Below are 15144 nucleotides of genomic sequence, written 5' to 3'. Positions count from 1 at the left end.
ATTCTTGATGTCACTTTTTTTTCTTCCTGATTCTCTTTCTCTTAAAATTCATCGGGCCTCACAGGTAATACTGATAGGCCAGGTTTTAGCAGATTGGCATGGGCTGGAGCTATGTGAATGCTGATTTATCCTTAGTCCATTACCGGAATTAAACTTAAGGCTTGAAGTCAGCAGGAAGTTCCCAGGGAAAAGGCCCTGGCTCAGAAGCCCGTTAGCTGCCGGGCCTTTGCTGCCTGAAAAGCTACCGGGGGTGGGAGTGGGCGAGGCCGCCAGCCCCTGAATAGGTGAGACGCGCCCTCTGTATTGGGTTTTCTTTTCCATTAGAGAAAAAAAGAAAGAAATGCCATCCGTCTGTGGGTGGCCCCCTGCCGCTTGGCGTCACCGCCCCAGCGAGTCGTGGGCTTCTCGCGCGGACCTGGACCTCGCCCAGCGGCGTGCAGACTCGCTCCCCCACAGTGGGCCTTCCGGCTTCGGGCTCCCGTAGCGCTTGCGCGTACAAGGCGGTGGTTTCTTGCCACCTCAGAAGGTGATTCAGTGTGTGTGGAGGGAGAAGGGGGACCCCAGCCTGAGTCAGAGCTCTGGGTGGGAGCAGGCCCGCCCCGCGTGCCACATTCCGAAATGGACAGAAACAGCGTCTGAGCTGCTTTTTTTCTCGCGTGCAGCAGTTCCAGGATGGGTTCCCCTTATCTGGGCTGTAAAACCCAAACTGTGGCTTTAATCTTGTGTCTCATGTAACACGTGTGCAGGCAACAGTGCAGAAGCGCGTGGTGAGCTTGGGGCGAGGACACCTAGGTTTACACCCTGCCCTGGCAGTTGGGTGCCCTTTGGCGGGTCCCCAGGCACTGCCCGGCACCTAGGGTCCTTCCAGGCCTCCTGGCTGCAGAGGGAGGCGGAGGCTGCCCTGTCCTCCAGGCGATGGAGCTGGCCGCCTGCTGCCGGCCGCGGGCGAGGGGCTTACCTTCTCATCTCACTCTGTTCATCTGCAAAATGCAGACGGCAGTCTTAACAGGCCTGCCACACATCCTGAATTGGGCAAGTTTTAAAATCAGTGTGGTTATCTATTAAATGGGGGTAACGACTGTGCGTACATCTTGTAGGTTTTTTAAAAATCAGCCTTATTATTATGTTTCCAATACTAGATACAATATATGCCCACTTAACAAATACAGAGGCATAAGGAGGACCCATCATAGTATGACCGTTTGGGAATAATCACTGTTAATATTTTGGTTTTAATCCTCCCTTGAGTTTTCCCATTCATACACCAAGCATGTGTGCGCGCGTGTGTGTGTACGCGCACGTATGTAAATAGAGGACCAATGTGATTGCATCAAACCCTATATTGGAACTTTCTCCCACTTGGACATCTTTCCATGTAATAGTTGTAGATGTGTCAGGAAATTACTGTAATGGTTTATTTAACCAGCCCTCTAGTGATGCGCGTTTTCGTCATTGTCAGTCTTTTATTATGATATACTACGATAAATGCTCTTAGGTATAGGCATCTGGGTATTTTAGGATAAACGCCTAGACGTTGAGTTACTAGATCAAGCGGAACATGATTTTAAAAGATTTCTGTAACATACCTTCAAAACCACCTAGTTTGGGTAAGAGTGATTTTTTTCCCCAAGCTCTTATAAATGCCAGATGGGCAAAAAATTACTTACAGTTTTCTTTTTTGGGGGGAGATTTCTTTGACTAAAGGCTGAATGTATTTTCTATGTTTGTTGGCTACTAGGGTTTCCTATGCATACTCTCCATTCATAGATGTTGCACATTTTCCAGTTGGAGTTTTTGTGGGGTTTTTTTGCGGGTTTTTTTTGCGGTACGTGGGCCTCTCACTGTTGTGGCCTCTCCCATTGCGGAGCACAGGCTCTGATGCACAGGCTCAGCAGCCATGGCTCGTGGGCCTAGCTGCTCCGCGGCATGTGGGATCTTCCTGAACCGGGGCACGAACCCGTGTCCCCTGCATCGGCAGGCGGACTCTCAACCACTGCACCACCAGGGAAGCCCCAGTTGGAATTTTTAATCTTTAGAAATTTAAACTCTATATCCAGGTTTATACTTTTAGGTTTGTGAGTTTATTATGTCAAAATTTTCTGAGTTTATCCAGTGCTTAGAGAAGTCTTAAAAAAATCTCATGTACTCAAGCTTGCCTCTTGTGACCTCTGCTTTTGGCTCCCACCCCATAATTGTAAAAATTATTCAATTTTAATATATTTCTTTGGATGTTTCGGTTTCACTTAAAAGTGTTTATTTACAGTTTGTATCCATTTGGAATTTTTTTTAAAATGAATTTATTTATTTATTTTTGGCTGTGCTGGGTCTTTGTTGCTGCGTGTGGGCTTTCTCTAGTTGCGGTGAGCTGAGGTTACTCTTGGTTGCGGTGCGTGGGCTTCTCATCGCAGTGGCTTCTCGTTGTGGAGCGTGGGCTCTAGGCGCGCAAGCTTCCGTAGTTGTGGCACGCGGGTTCAGTAGTTGTGGCACGCGGATTCAGTAGTTGTGGCTCGTGGGCTCTGGAGCGCAGGCTCGGTAGTTGTGGCGCACGGGCTCAGTTGCTCCACGGCGTGTGGGATCTTCCCGGACCAGAGCTCAAACCCATGTCCTCTGCGTTGGCAGGCAGGTTCTTAACCACTGCGCCACCAGGGAAACCCTGGAATTTATTTTTAATAAAATGTAAGGAAGCTCTCCTTAATTTTTTAATATTCAGAAAGCTGTTCTTGTCCTCCTGTCCCGCTCGTGGACCTGCCGCCTTCGCCCACCCTGACCTGCCGTGGCGGCCTGCTTCCGGCCTCTCTCTGATGTTTCTGCCCGCCCCCTTCTGAAGGTGGGCACCCCGAGGACAGGGGAGTCGAGGGTGCCCGGGCGACGCCCGGCGAGTGGAGTCGGCGCTGGCATGTGGAGGTGCTCAGCGTGGGGCTGGCCGTGCGGGTCTCGGGGCGGGGGCTGAGCAGCGTGCGGTTCGGCTTTGCTAGCAAAGCCCTCGTGCTGTGAGGGCAGCAAGGCCTGTGTCTGAGCCCCGGCTTCGCCTGTCACTCACCTTCTGGTCACCTTGGTTTCCCGTCTGTAAAACGGGGTCATGTTTGACTTACCCAGCGTGAGGGCTAGACGAGATGGTACACGTGATACACCGTGTATGTGCCTGGTGCACTAGTGGTGGCTATTACTTCCTGAATCATTATGGGAGCTCAAAATAATAAGATACGTATTACAGAGAGAAGTCACCCATTTTCTGTAGGTACTGAGAGGTGTTCCAGGTAACTAGGAGGAAGTAGTTAATGTAAAAGGGCACCGAATGGAGTTTTCTGAACTTTCCCAGCTGCTTTAGAGGGATGATAGGTTAGATTCCTGTCTGTTTGGGGTGATGAAAAGGATCTGGGTTCTTTGGAGAAAAAGGCTTTCCTGAAGAATGAGAGATGTCATGTGAACTCGTCCGTAAGGGAGGCTGGGGGAGTCGAGGGGTTGCGTTGGCGGGGCGCTCAGTGGGGACGGCTTTGGTGTCGGCGCTGCCGTCGGCGGGCACGGTGCCCTCTGTGCCACCCTGGTTCCTCACCTGTGGGGTGAAGACAGTGTCCGAGAGGCTGGACGTGAGAACGACGAGGAGGCACCTGAAGTCTCGTGCCCGGAACGTAGCAGGTGCTTGATCAGTGCCGGCCTCCTGAGTCGAAATGGGGCGGCTGCTCGCCAAAGACGGGATGATAGTCCTCACGTGAACGCCTCATGTTTTTGCCACAAAACACTCGGCATTGAGTTATAAATCAATAAAGGCGTTTCTACCAAGAGTTGGTGTGACACTGAGCTATTCTTTTTTCATCTGTGCACTCGTTTGTTCAGTCACTCATTAAACAGTTGCACCAAACCAGACCTAACCTCTGCCCTGGTGATGCTTATGTCGGTGGGAAAGGCAGTTACTAATCAGAGAGTCACAGCATAACTGTAAAATCAGAACTAGTAAGTGCTGCAGAGAAACGTGTGGGACAAGTGCACATATAAGATAGTTTTCCTGTTTTCATGGGGCTTTTTTGTAAAGCGCTTCCAAACTTTCTGACAAATTCTCGAAAGAACCACTAGTCCACAATAATGTCATATCAGCCATTTGGGGGACATTTCTCTAGGAGGTAACTTGTATTTTATAAGTATTTCTTTAATCCTTCCTTGTGTTGATTATAGTATTTCTGATATCGTTGAGTAAAGACAGATGGTGAATCAGAAGGGGCGTTTCTAACTTATGAGGGAAAGTTCATTAAAACATTTTCTATGCGAAAAAAAGTTTTCTTTTTACACATCACAGGGGTGGCTTTGGGGACTGTTCCTCAAAGAAGATTGTGTTTTAAATGCTGGTGGGAGTTTCAGGTTAACCACAAAAGCCCACTTAAAAACCCATCGTAGGACTTCCCTGGTGGCGCAGCGGCTAGGAACCCACCTGCCAATGCAGGGGACACGGGTTCAAGCCCTGGTCCTGGAAGATCCCACGTGCCGCGGAGCAACTAAGCCCGTGTGCCACAACTACTGAGCCCACGTGCCACAACTACTGAAGCCCACATGCCTAGAGCCCGTGCCCCGCAACAAGAGAAGCCACTGCAATGAGAAGCCCGTGCACTGCAACGAAGAGCAGCCCCCGCTCGCCGCAACTAGAGAAAGCACGTGTGCAGCAACGAAGACCCAACACAGCCAAAAATAAATAAGTAAGTAAATTTATTTAAAAAAAAAAAAAAACCCCAAAAAACCCCATCGTAGACAAAGTTCTCTGAGTTCGCAACAAAAATAGAGACTAATATTAGTCACTGACACGAGGGTAGCTGGGTGCTTATCTTGTAATGCCTCCGCAGTGGTCCGTCTGGCTTGTGGCCTCTTCCCGTGCAAGCTGCATGCTCCCTGGGAGAAGGCTGAATATCTTCAGGGTTTCGGGTCAGCAGCCATCCTGGCGCTGACCTGCCGGGCCTTTGGGGCTGTCTCTCACCTGCGCGCATCTGCCCCTGGGGTCAGCTCCCTGTTCAGGCCGCCTTTGGGGCCCTTTCTTTGCATGTTACCAAGAACCAGGTGGGAATTTCCACCGAGAGAGGAAGACGTGAGAGGCTTACAGGAACGGTGGCCCGCGCGAGGGTGACACATTTACAGAGAACAGGTCTGCAGACCACGGCTGGCTGCCTTCCTCGCAGGGCCCGTCCCCATCCCCTCCCCGGTCTGGGGAGGCTGCCACTGTGTCGCCGGGCTCCGCCCAGCCCGCCCTTCCTCTTCATCTAGTGGAGTTGCTGTGCGAGCCTGCCAGAGGGCACGAGGAGGAAGGGAGAGTCCGCTGTGGGCACGGGGGAGGGTGGCTCATGGCCCGGGCTGGGACCTGCAGGCCTGGGGGCGTCAGCGGGGCTAGATGGTCGGCCACGTGCCGTGCGGTGTCCCCAGAGCCCCTGCGCTCTGGGCTGACGTTGACTTTCCCATCGGAACGCCGGTGGCACCAGACGCTGCTGAGAGCAAGTCCTCCTGCAGTGACCAGGCCTGGGTCCTCCCTGCCCCGGGCTGGCTCTGAGCTCGTGGGGCGGCGGGAGGGAGACCCGGGCCAGGCGGAGGTGTCTGTGTCTCGGCCTGGGTTCCATCCCAGCTCCACTGGGGCACTCTGGCCGGACGTGCGTGTGGGCGAGCGTTCCTGGGTCCCGTGTCTGGTCAGATGGTCCGCTTCTCCGGGAACTCGGCTGGGTTTGGTCTGTTCCCTGCTCACGGTTGGCTATCGGTCGCCCGGGTCTAGCGCTGCAGTCGTGTTTGACTTGATCTCCAGCTGACGGCAGATGTGCCCGTCTGCATTCTTAGCGCTTTGTCCTGAGACTGCTTCCACCCACTTCACCAAAAAGGCTGCTGTGATTGTTTGATGCGCTTCAGTCCGTTTCGGTGGCCACAGCGAGAGCTGCCTGTGTAGAGGGAGCAGGTGGATTCGGTCAGTGGCGACCGCGTGTCCTGGTCTCAGCGGGAGAGTGCTGGCCGGTCGGCGTCTGCTCTCCGGTCTGAGCCTGACGAGCTCTTCTAGCCCAGGGGGAGGCACACACACACCCAGGCCTGGCCCGGGGAGCCTGACACGTCACTCATCCCCAAAGACTCCGTGTCCTCCTCACAGCGACATCCAGGAGCATCAGGGAGCTGATGTCCACACCTGGCTTGGCCCCGGGCGTGGCGTGGAAGGGCTGGACAGCCCTGAGCGGTTTTTGTCACTTTCTTTTGCCTTCATAGTTTCTGGCTGTGGTACCCGATATCAGGAAAACAGAATTCTAAAAGGAAAATAGGGGATGCATGGCTTTGAATACTAACTCTTGCTTTGAGATTCTGGAAAGAGCTTTACAATGGCCTCCTGGTATCTGGGTGGCAAATCTTTGATCCCAGCCCCACTAAGACGTGGGTGCGGGTGTGCTGGGCTCACTTCCTGGAGGAGTGCCCCACCCTCCAGCCTCCCAGCAAGGCCGTGGCCCAAGTTCAAGCAGCACCGAACAGCCAGTGAGTGAGTACAGACAGGAACGTAATTTCGGCTTTTCTTAAGGAACATTTCGGTCACCCGTGGGGGGAACAGTCACGCAGATCTTTTTGCTTTTGAACGTCAGATGACTCACGATAAGATGTGGTGGCAGGAGCAGTGCCGGGGCCGGGGCCGGGGCCGGGCCGGCAGCACTTTGCCCCTTCTGGGCGGTTCCGGAGCTCTGCTGCTCGGTACCTTTGTGCTGTTTCCTGGCCCTCCCCGAGAGCAGGCCCCCGGACCTGCCCAGATCCGGCCCACAGTGGATGGCTTGGAGCAGGTGGGGGTGAGTGGCTGTCTCCTCTGGGTCTCCAAGGTTGTCCAAGGTGACTCCAGCCTCCAGATTCTTTGATTTATTTCAAGTCGTCCGGGGTCAGGAATGCTGTTCTCGGCCTGATGGTATAAGCTGGCACCCAGACCTTTGCGTGTGTGCTTGTAACAGCAGACCCGCCGGGAAAGCTGGAGTGAAGGGGCAGGGGCGGAGGCCAGGCCGACTCTAGATCTGGGTGCCTGACCTAACGTGGTTTGCAGGTTTTTGAAAGTTCAGTTCCATGTGCTTAAGTACTTAGAAAACAGCAGAAATGAAGAGCTTCTCTGAACCATTCTGTTGTCCCCTTGCTCACCCCGGGACAGCTTGATTTCCACGCTGGTCATCAGGGAGTTTTTGCCTTGCTTCCTCCCGGGATCCGCTCCCATGGCCCTAGGTGGAGAGCGGGCAGAGCCGCGGGCCCTGGGGCACGGCTGTCAGGCCTTAACGGGATGTCTGATTCCTGATTCCCAGCTCAGCGGCGTGGTCGGCGGGCCCGTGCGATGAGCAGAAGCCCGGAGAGCCTGTTGTCATGGCAGCCGGTAAATCGTGAGCTCACATCACGTCAGGGATGGGTGATCTCAGGGCAGCCATGGAGACAGAGCCCCTGTCGGCCTGTGGGGCGTGGTGCTGTCTGCAGGGCTGTTCCTGGTGGAGGGACGTCAGACCGGCCCACCCTCCACACTGCCACAGAGACCACGGAGGTTTTGTGACGTTATCAGCAGCCGAAACACCCTCCTCTCTGCTTAGAGATGAGGCCACCCTATCCCCTTAGAGCAGGTGGTTCCCAAAAGGGTGCAGTCATGAGCCTCTTTGTCAGTCTGGTGACGCCTGTGCGTGGATCCCTTTCCAGAATAATGTTTTTTAAGGCAAAGGACAAAATACGTAGGATGACAAAGAAAACTGGTTGTATTGAAATAGTTATCAAAGTACCAAACCAAAAGGGTGACAGAGTAACAAATGGGTCCTTTACCACCTTTAATAACGAGGTCCAGCAGCAGGTCGAATCAACATCGTGATTTTGAAGTAGCTTCAGGTTTTAAACTTACATTGTGGCGTCTGTGACCGCTGTCACGTGACAGGAGAGCCCTGTGTTTTCTGCTTGTCTGGTACACAGACCTCAGTAAGTAGCAGCTATGATTAGGCTCTGCAATGCTAATGGAATGAACCTGGTGAGGCTAGATTATTAATGCACGGTTAGTGCATCTCTCTTATTAATTTTGTTTGTTTTTAAATATTTATTTGGCTGCGTCGGGTCTTAGTTGCGGCACGTGGGATCTTTCGTTGTAGCGCGCAGCTTCTCTAGTTGCGGTGCACGGGGCTTCTCTCTAGTTGTGGTGCACGGGCTCCAGAGCGCGCAGGCTCAGTAGTTGTGGCGCACGGGCTTAGTTGCTCCGCGGCATGTGGGATCCTCCCGGACCAGGGCTGGAACCCGTGTCTGCTGCATTGGCAGGCGGATTCTTAACCACTGCGCCACCAGGGAAGTCCCCCGAGTGCATTTTTTTAAACATATTTATTTATCTATTTATTTATTTGGCTGCGTGGGGTCTTAGTTGCGGCGCGCAGGCTCTTTGTTGCAGCGCGGGCTTCTCTCTAGCTGTGGTGCGTGGGCCCAGTAGTTGCGGTGTGTGGGCTCTCTAGTTGAGGGGAGTGGGCCCTAGAACGCGAGGGCTTAGCTGCTCCGTGGCATGTGGGATCTTAGTTCCCCAGCCAGGGGTTGAACCTGCGTCCCCTGCATTGGAAAGTGGATTCTTAGCCACTGGACCACCAGGGAAGTCCCTTGTTTGATTCAAACTTGTCTGCTCTCTCAGAAGGACCTGAGGCAGCTCCGCTTTGGTGGCGAAGCTCACATGCTCTGATGACAACAGGACCTGTGTCTGCGTCCCAGCTTTGCCTGTTAGTCACCTTCTGGCATAACAGACGATTTAACTTTTCTTTGTATTTTTCTACGTCTTCTGTAATAAGGGTGTGTTTTGATAACCAGAGAGAAGACCACAGCATAGGAAAGATTCACCCAGTCGCCCACGTCTGCCATCACGGGTAGGGAAAGAAGACGGCTTCCTTGAGAGGAAGCTGCCCGCAGGTGCTGCTTTAGGGGGTGCCCCATGATGTAGTTGGAGAAGAACGGCCCCGCCGCGAGCTCTTGGATACCTGGCACATTCGGAAGGAGGCCAAACTCCCTTCTCTTGGAGGGGGTCTTAGCTGCCCGTGAGGTCGCCTCGTGTCTTGGGGCCCCGCCGGTGCTGGTCCATGTAGGCAGGGGTCTCAGGGGATCTCCTTGGCTCCTCGGGTGTGTGACCTGCGTGCCCAGTTCCGGGTGGGAGAGAGGAGGGGGGATTGTGTGGGTTTGCGTCCGTGTGCCTCCATCCCTCACTCAGGGGGAGGGCTGGGACGGGCGAACAGCTCTGGCGAGGGGCTGCCAGGAGATGGTGAGGGCAAGGGTCCCACAGCCCCGCTCTGGGACTTCCCTCTGACAGGCCAGCGACAGTCCAAACCTTGGGGCGGGGGCGCTCCTGCAGGACGCCCAGTGCAATGACAGGCTCGCCTCCCGTGGAGTCTCTTGAAAGCTTTCTGGTTTCTATGACCTGGTTACTCATACAGGAAGTCGATTACTCATTCACTACATGTTTCCCTTTCACTGACTGAGCTGTGGCTCTAAAGATGGAAATTTTAAACACACGTGCTGGATGATCAGCAGCAACTCGGCAAACCCTCGGCGCCTACTTTGTCCCTGACGCTGCGCTCGGTTCTCAGGCTCGGGGACGCCTGCCCGCAGCACTCTGGTCGGGAACAGGGGCTGGCGGCCGGGTCACCGAGGTGCTGGGGCTGTGCTGGCAGTTGCCGGTGGACGAGTCCTTTCCCGCCGTGCCAGCCAGTGTTGCTGGATGAGAAAGAAGGGTTTGCTTTCCCGATCCCAGAGGTTTTGCCCCGTGCAGAGGCAGGCCTAACGGTGGGAAGTCCGTTCCAGACAACACTGTTTGGTGAGTTGCTGGATGGGAAGTGTGCTGTGCATGCTGCCTGGGGTTGGGAGAAGCGAGGCTGCGGTGTCTGCCTGCAGTTTTCACGGGAAGGTCAGACCTGAATTTCTCCGTGCAGAGGGGAGGACATGTGAGAGAGCTTGGAAGCCGGGGGATCGATCGCTCGCTCGGCCTGCCGGCACGGCCGGAGCTGCAGAGATGAGGTGGTATCTTAAGGGGGGTAGGCGCTTGGGGCTGGGCCACGGCCAGTTGGCTTAACGCCAGCTCCGTGAACTCCTCCCCAGATGCTGCCTCCTCTTGGGCTTCCATTTATCTGTCGGTGTTGGGGGCACCCGCTCCTGGGAGCCCAGGGTAAGAAGGTCGACCAGGGAGCTTGTGCTCTGGGGTCTCCCCATGTCCCCTCTTCATCCTTGCCCTCCGACGCCCTGCCCGTCCGGTGCACCTGTGCGTGGCAGCCGCCATTCCTGCTGCAGTGTAAACGGCTGCGGGCCGTGCGAGGGGAGCACCTGGAGAGCTCAACGCTAGGTGATGCTGGGCTGGATGTTCGGTTCCCGTGTCACACGCGTGTGTGCCCATCCGTCCCTCCTTTTGGCCCCGGGGCCAAGAGCTGACACCTCCTCCCTCTCCCCTCGTGTCCCGCGTCCCTCCCCCAGCGCGGGTGGAGCTCTGTGCTGCCACTGCTGCACTGCACCCCCCCCGGAGCTTTGTTTGTGGGTCTTCCTGCACGTTTCGGCAATTTACACCTGGGACTCCGTACGCCTCAGAAGAATAGATCCAAGGTGTCTCAGGACTGAAGCCCCGTGCAGTTTTCATGTCCCTCGGTGGGAGAGTTTCCTTCCCGAAGGTATATGAAACACAGGTCCTGGGCTTCCCTGGTGGCACAGTGGTTAAGAATCCGCCTGCCAATGCAGGGGACACGAGTTCGAGCCCTGGTCCGGGAAGATCCCACATGCCGCGGAGCAGCTAAGCCAGTCCGTAGGCCACAACTACTGAGCCTGCGCTCTGGAGCCCGCGAGCCACAACTACTGAGCCCGTGCGCCTAGAGCCCGTGCTCCACAACAAGAGAAGCCACCTCCGTGAGAAGCCCGCGCGCAGCAACTAAGACCCAATGCAACCTAAATCAATCAATCTATCTATCTATATTTAAAAAAAAAAACACACCGGTCCTCAGCCTGTTCCCTCTGCTTAGAGAGCTTTAACTTGTGACTTTATATTCCATATGCCTCCCCATGAACTGTCAGTATTTTCATTATTAAAAGCTAGAAGCAAGGAAGAAATGTCTTATGAAATTATATATTTTATAAATAATTTACCATTGCATTTCCCCCATTGCTTTTATTAATACAGGTTAGTGATGCAAACTGGTGAACTGTTCTTCTTGTTTCCCACGGCTTATCGTGTCCAAGTGGTGGGTGTTGGGGGTATAGGAGGCGTAGGCTCAGCCTGAGAGGTGGGCCCCAGGCCTGACCCTGCCTTGCTGAGAGGTAGGTGAGGCGAGGCTGGGGGCTGACAGCCGGCGGGCGGGGGCGGGGGCGGGGGCGAGGGCGGCCTGGGGAGTGGGGTGGTGTGGGCACGCCAGCTGTGTTACTCTCTGGGCCTTGGACAGCTTCCCAGGTCACAGGCGAACCCTTTGCTCTGTCACCGCGAGGCACAGTTAGGAAACGTGAACCAGAAGGGACCTACTGTAGAGCACAGGGAACTAAACTCAGTATTATATAATAACCTATAAGGGAAAAGATTCTGAAAAAGAATATACATGTGTATGAATATGTGTGTATATGTATAAGGTATATACGTATGTATAAAACTGAATCACTGTGCTGTACACGTGAAACTTACATGATATTGTAAATCAACTGCAAGAAAGAAAACGGTGAAAGCACTTTGTAAGCTGGGACTCCCTTCAGCGTGGATCGTGCTCTGGTTCCTGAAGTTGCCCTGTGGGCCAGATTTCCGTGGCTCTGTGGCTGGACATTTCCTGGGACACAAAGGTTTAACCTTGACTCTACATTCACAAGATTCCTCTTGCCGGGTGGGACTCCACCTGAGAACAGGGACCTCGTGTCAGTGGGCACTCAGTGCTGAGTGCAGAGACTCTGCATCTGTCCCCAGGGAGCAAGTGGTGTCCCCTCCTTGGCGTGGTCAGGACCCTCTGTGCGAGGACCCCGTGTGACCTGCTGACGTTGGAGAAGTAAACACGCGAATCCACTGGGTGTCCTGCACTCAGACACTCTCCTGGGAGGTGATGTGTGAGCTGCTTGAGAACTCTGTTTATTTTTGTACCTTTGGTCTCTGGCGCGCTACCCAGCACGTAAGGGGCATCCAGGCGTGCTCGTCGAAGGCGTGGGCTGTTGTGAAAGGCTGTGAATATGTCATCTATGAAGTCATAGTCGCTTAGTGGAAAGAGACCCAAAGGTCTCCAGATGGTTTAGCTCAGTGAGATTAATAACCTTTAGAGCATGTTTGTTTTCTCATAGAAAGAAACCAAAGTATAAAGCAAGTAATTCAAAGACTCCCTGAGTTTTACTCTGTCAGAAATACAGGAAGAACAGCTTCTATTAGTTTTGGTAGAGTGCTTTTGTTTCCAGTGAATGTCAGTAGGGATTGCAGTACATGGAATTTTTTTTTTTAATGAGAACTTTTTTGAAACAAAGATGTTTGATCGAAAATTAAAGGTATAGTGTTAATCGGAAATTTTTTTCATTGGTTCTTTTCCTAAAACGACTTTGAACTTTATTAATGGAATTACTGAAAGTTTGAGTTGGGACAAAGTGTATTTTTGTTTTGTTATGTTTTTGTTTTTGTTTTTTGTTTTAACTGTCTATGGGGGGGCGGAGAAAGCACTCCTAGATCAAGCTAATGGATTTGAGAGTCGTGGAGGAGGGACACTGTCATGACCGTCTTGGTCCCTTCAATTCCACACGAGTCAGACCCCTTTGGCTTTGTCCCATCTGCTGACAGTTCACACTGCCCCATCTTTAATCTCTCACGTGCAGAGAAAGAGAACAGAAGTGTACATGGCAAGTATGGTAACCAAAGAGGTATTGTAAAGCATTTTTAAGTAATGAATTGGCTTACTGTTGAGACTCCTTTGTGCAAAGGTGATCTTGGTCTGTTGCAGAGAAGGGGGTGTTGAGTCTTGGCTTCCAGGGGAGAGACGGCAGGGGTCGTTGATTACCATGTTGGCCCAGGCCCAGCTGTCGGAAGCCCCTGGAAGAGGCACTGTGGTGTAGGAAGTGGTGCTCAGGGGCGCAGTGTCAGGGTCTGTGTGTGGGGGGGGTGTGGGGGGGCTCGGCGTCTTGACTCTCGGTGTCGCAAACACCTTGCTTCATGACCTCGGTGGTCCGCGGCAGAGGACGCTTTGTGAGCGCCGTTGGCAGCCTTCCTTTGCCTGTCTGAGCTTTTCCCAGGTGTGAACGGCTAGGCTGGACCCCGTGTCTCTGGGCTCGTGGGCATCAGGTGCTCTGAGACCTTGGTCCTCGAGCTGCTTGTGGCCCACTAGTCAGGCGCAGAGCCGAGTGTGAGGACAGCACAGGGCGGCAGGCGCGCACTGGAAGTGCGAGCGCGGCGAGCTGGGCACCCGAGGGCTGCAGGAGTGAAGGGCTTCTTCTCTTCGGGATTCTTGGGCAGGAGCTGGCATGTGCAGGGCTCTGACGCGGGAGGCTGGTTCTTGGTGGGGAGGGTCCTTAGAGCTGCAGAAGATAAGGCCGAGACGTGAGTGCCTAAGTGTCGGGGCTGCGTGCTGGGGTCCACAAAGGCATCTGGCCAGGATGAGATCAGAACGTGTGGAGAGTGGGCGAGGGGCCTGGAAGCCGAGCCCCCACTAGGGTGAAGTGGAAACCCGAGCTGAGGCAGAGAGAGATGGATAGGAAAGGAGGAGTTAGAGAGGAAAGCGGGTAAAGTGATGGGCGTTGTTGAGCGACTGGCCGTGAAGAATGTGTGGGAAGAGGATCTTGACAGCGGAGTAGACCCCACAGCCTCGTCGATGGAGGCGAGGCCTGGGGGAAGGACTTTGGAACTGTGGGTGCAGGGCTGGGCTTGTGAGCCTGTGGGAAGAAGCGAAGGGGGCCGGTAGAGAAAAGCCAGCCGAGCAAGGGGAGCAGGGAGGGGCGCGTCTCAGCAAGGAGGGAGAGGGGCAGTGTCGAGGCCGAGCGGCCCGGGGTGGGGGGGGGCGCGCTCTGGGGGGCCTTGAGCCTGGCACTCGGGGCGCTCTGTGATGAGGTGGCCCCAGGCGGGCTGGGGCGTGGGTTTCAAGGGGAGGAGGAGCAGGGGGGAAGGAGGGAACGGCAGTGCCAGCGGGGCCTGTGATGGCGGGGTCCAGGGAGGTGGGGAGGACGGCGTGCACGGGGCAGGCGCCGGCCCCCTCTCAGCGTGGCCCCTGGGTAACGGGCGTTCTCTTTGCCGTTTCCAGTGCTCGCCCCTCCTCCACCGCCACCGCCACCCGTCCAAGGGTATGCCTTCAAGCCTCCACCCAGACCCGACTTCGGGACCTCCGGGAGAACGATCAAGTTACAGGCCAACTTCTTTGAGATGGACATTCCAAAAATTGACATCTATCACTATGAATTGGATATCAAGCCAGAGAAATGCCCAAGAAGAGTTAACAGGTATTCTGTTTTGTCCTTTATTTTAAAAGGAATCAACCCTTCGATTCTCAGCAGATCCTTCTGACCTTTTCCCCCCAGGAAGCTTCTGTTGCATTTTTTTCTTTTTTAAGTGTTCTTGTATTGAGATACAAAGAAATACGCATTGTAAGTGGGATGCTCAGTGAGTTTTGACGAATGTTTAGCCACACCCATCACCCCCGAAAGTTGCCTGGTACCCCCGCCCCTCACCAGCAGTGCTGGGATCCGTCCCTGGAGGCTCGCTTCCTGCCTGTGTAAAAGGAGTTGCACGGCCCACGGGTCCATGAGAGCTGAGAGCTGCCCCTTCATCCTGCTTCTCTCAGCGTGTTTTTGAGGTTGACCTGTACCATAGTGTGTGTTGATAGCTTCTTATTTTTGTTGCAGAGGAATGTGTTAGGATACAGTTATTTCATGGTTCATTTACTCATCCTCTCATTAGGTGCTTAGGCGCTCTGGGCTTGGCTGTTATGAATGAAGCTGCTGTGAACTGCTTGTTCAAGTCTTTTGTGAACACACGTTTTCATTTCTCTTAGATAAATAGCTGGGAGTGGCGTAGCTGGATCGAAGGGTAGTGTAGGTTCAGCTGTATGAGACACTGCCCAGTAGTTTTCCAGCGTGCTTGTACCGTCTCACGCTCCCATTGGCGGCGAGAGTTCCCGCCGCTCCGCATCCTTGTCAGCACTTGGTATGCTTAGCCTTTTTGATTTTCGCTATTTCGGTGAGTGTGTAATGGTTTCTTAT

The 15144-nt window shown here is 54.0% G+C and overlaps 1 protein-coding gene across 9 annotated transcripts in view; it reads left to right on the top strand.

Moving 5' to 3' along the window:
- The window catches only part of AGO2 (argonaute RISC catalytic component 2), a 105857-nt gene that overhangs the window by 35946 nt on the left and 54767 nt on the right, over positions 1-15144 (top strand). For 6 of the 9 annotated variants that reach the window (XM_059043019.2, XM_059043020.2, XM_067018011.1 and 3 more), the window contains one exon: positions 14190-14385. In XM_059043019.2, the coding sequence (XP_058899002.1) occupies positions 14190-14385 (196 nt within the window). Of the gene's footprint in view, positions 1-4607; positions 4686-9558; positions 9782-14189; positions 14386-15144 lie in introns of those variants that run through there. The other 3 variants (XM_067018010.1, XM_067018012.1, XM_067018014.1) reach the window with 3 other exon arrangements.

Source organism: Kogia breviceps, chromosome 17, assembly GCF_026419965.1.
Source record: "Kogia breviceps isolate mKogBre1 chromosome 17, mKogBre1 haplotype 1, whole genome shotgun sequence".
NCBI classification, from domain to species: domain Eukaryota; kingdom Metazoa; phylum Chordata; class Mammalia; order Artiodactyla; family Physeteridae; genus Kogia; species Kogia breviceps.
The sequence above is the reverse complement of the archived record's forward strand: the minus strand, read 5'-3'. Positions and strand labels throughout refer to the sequence as shown.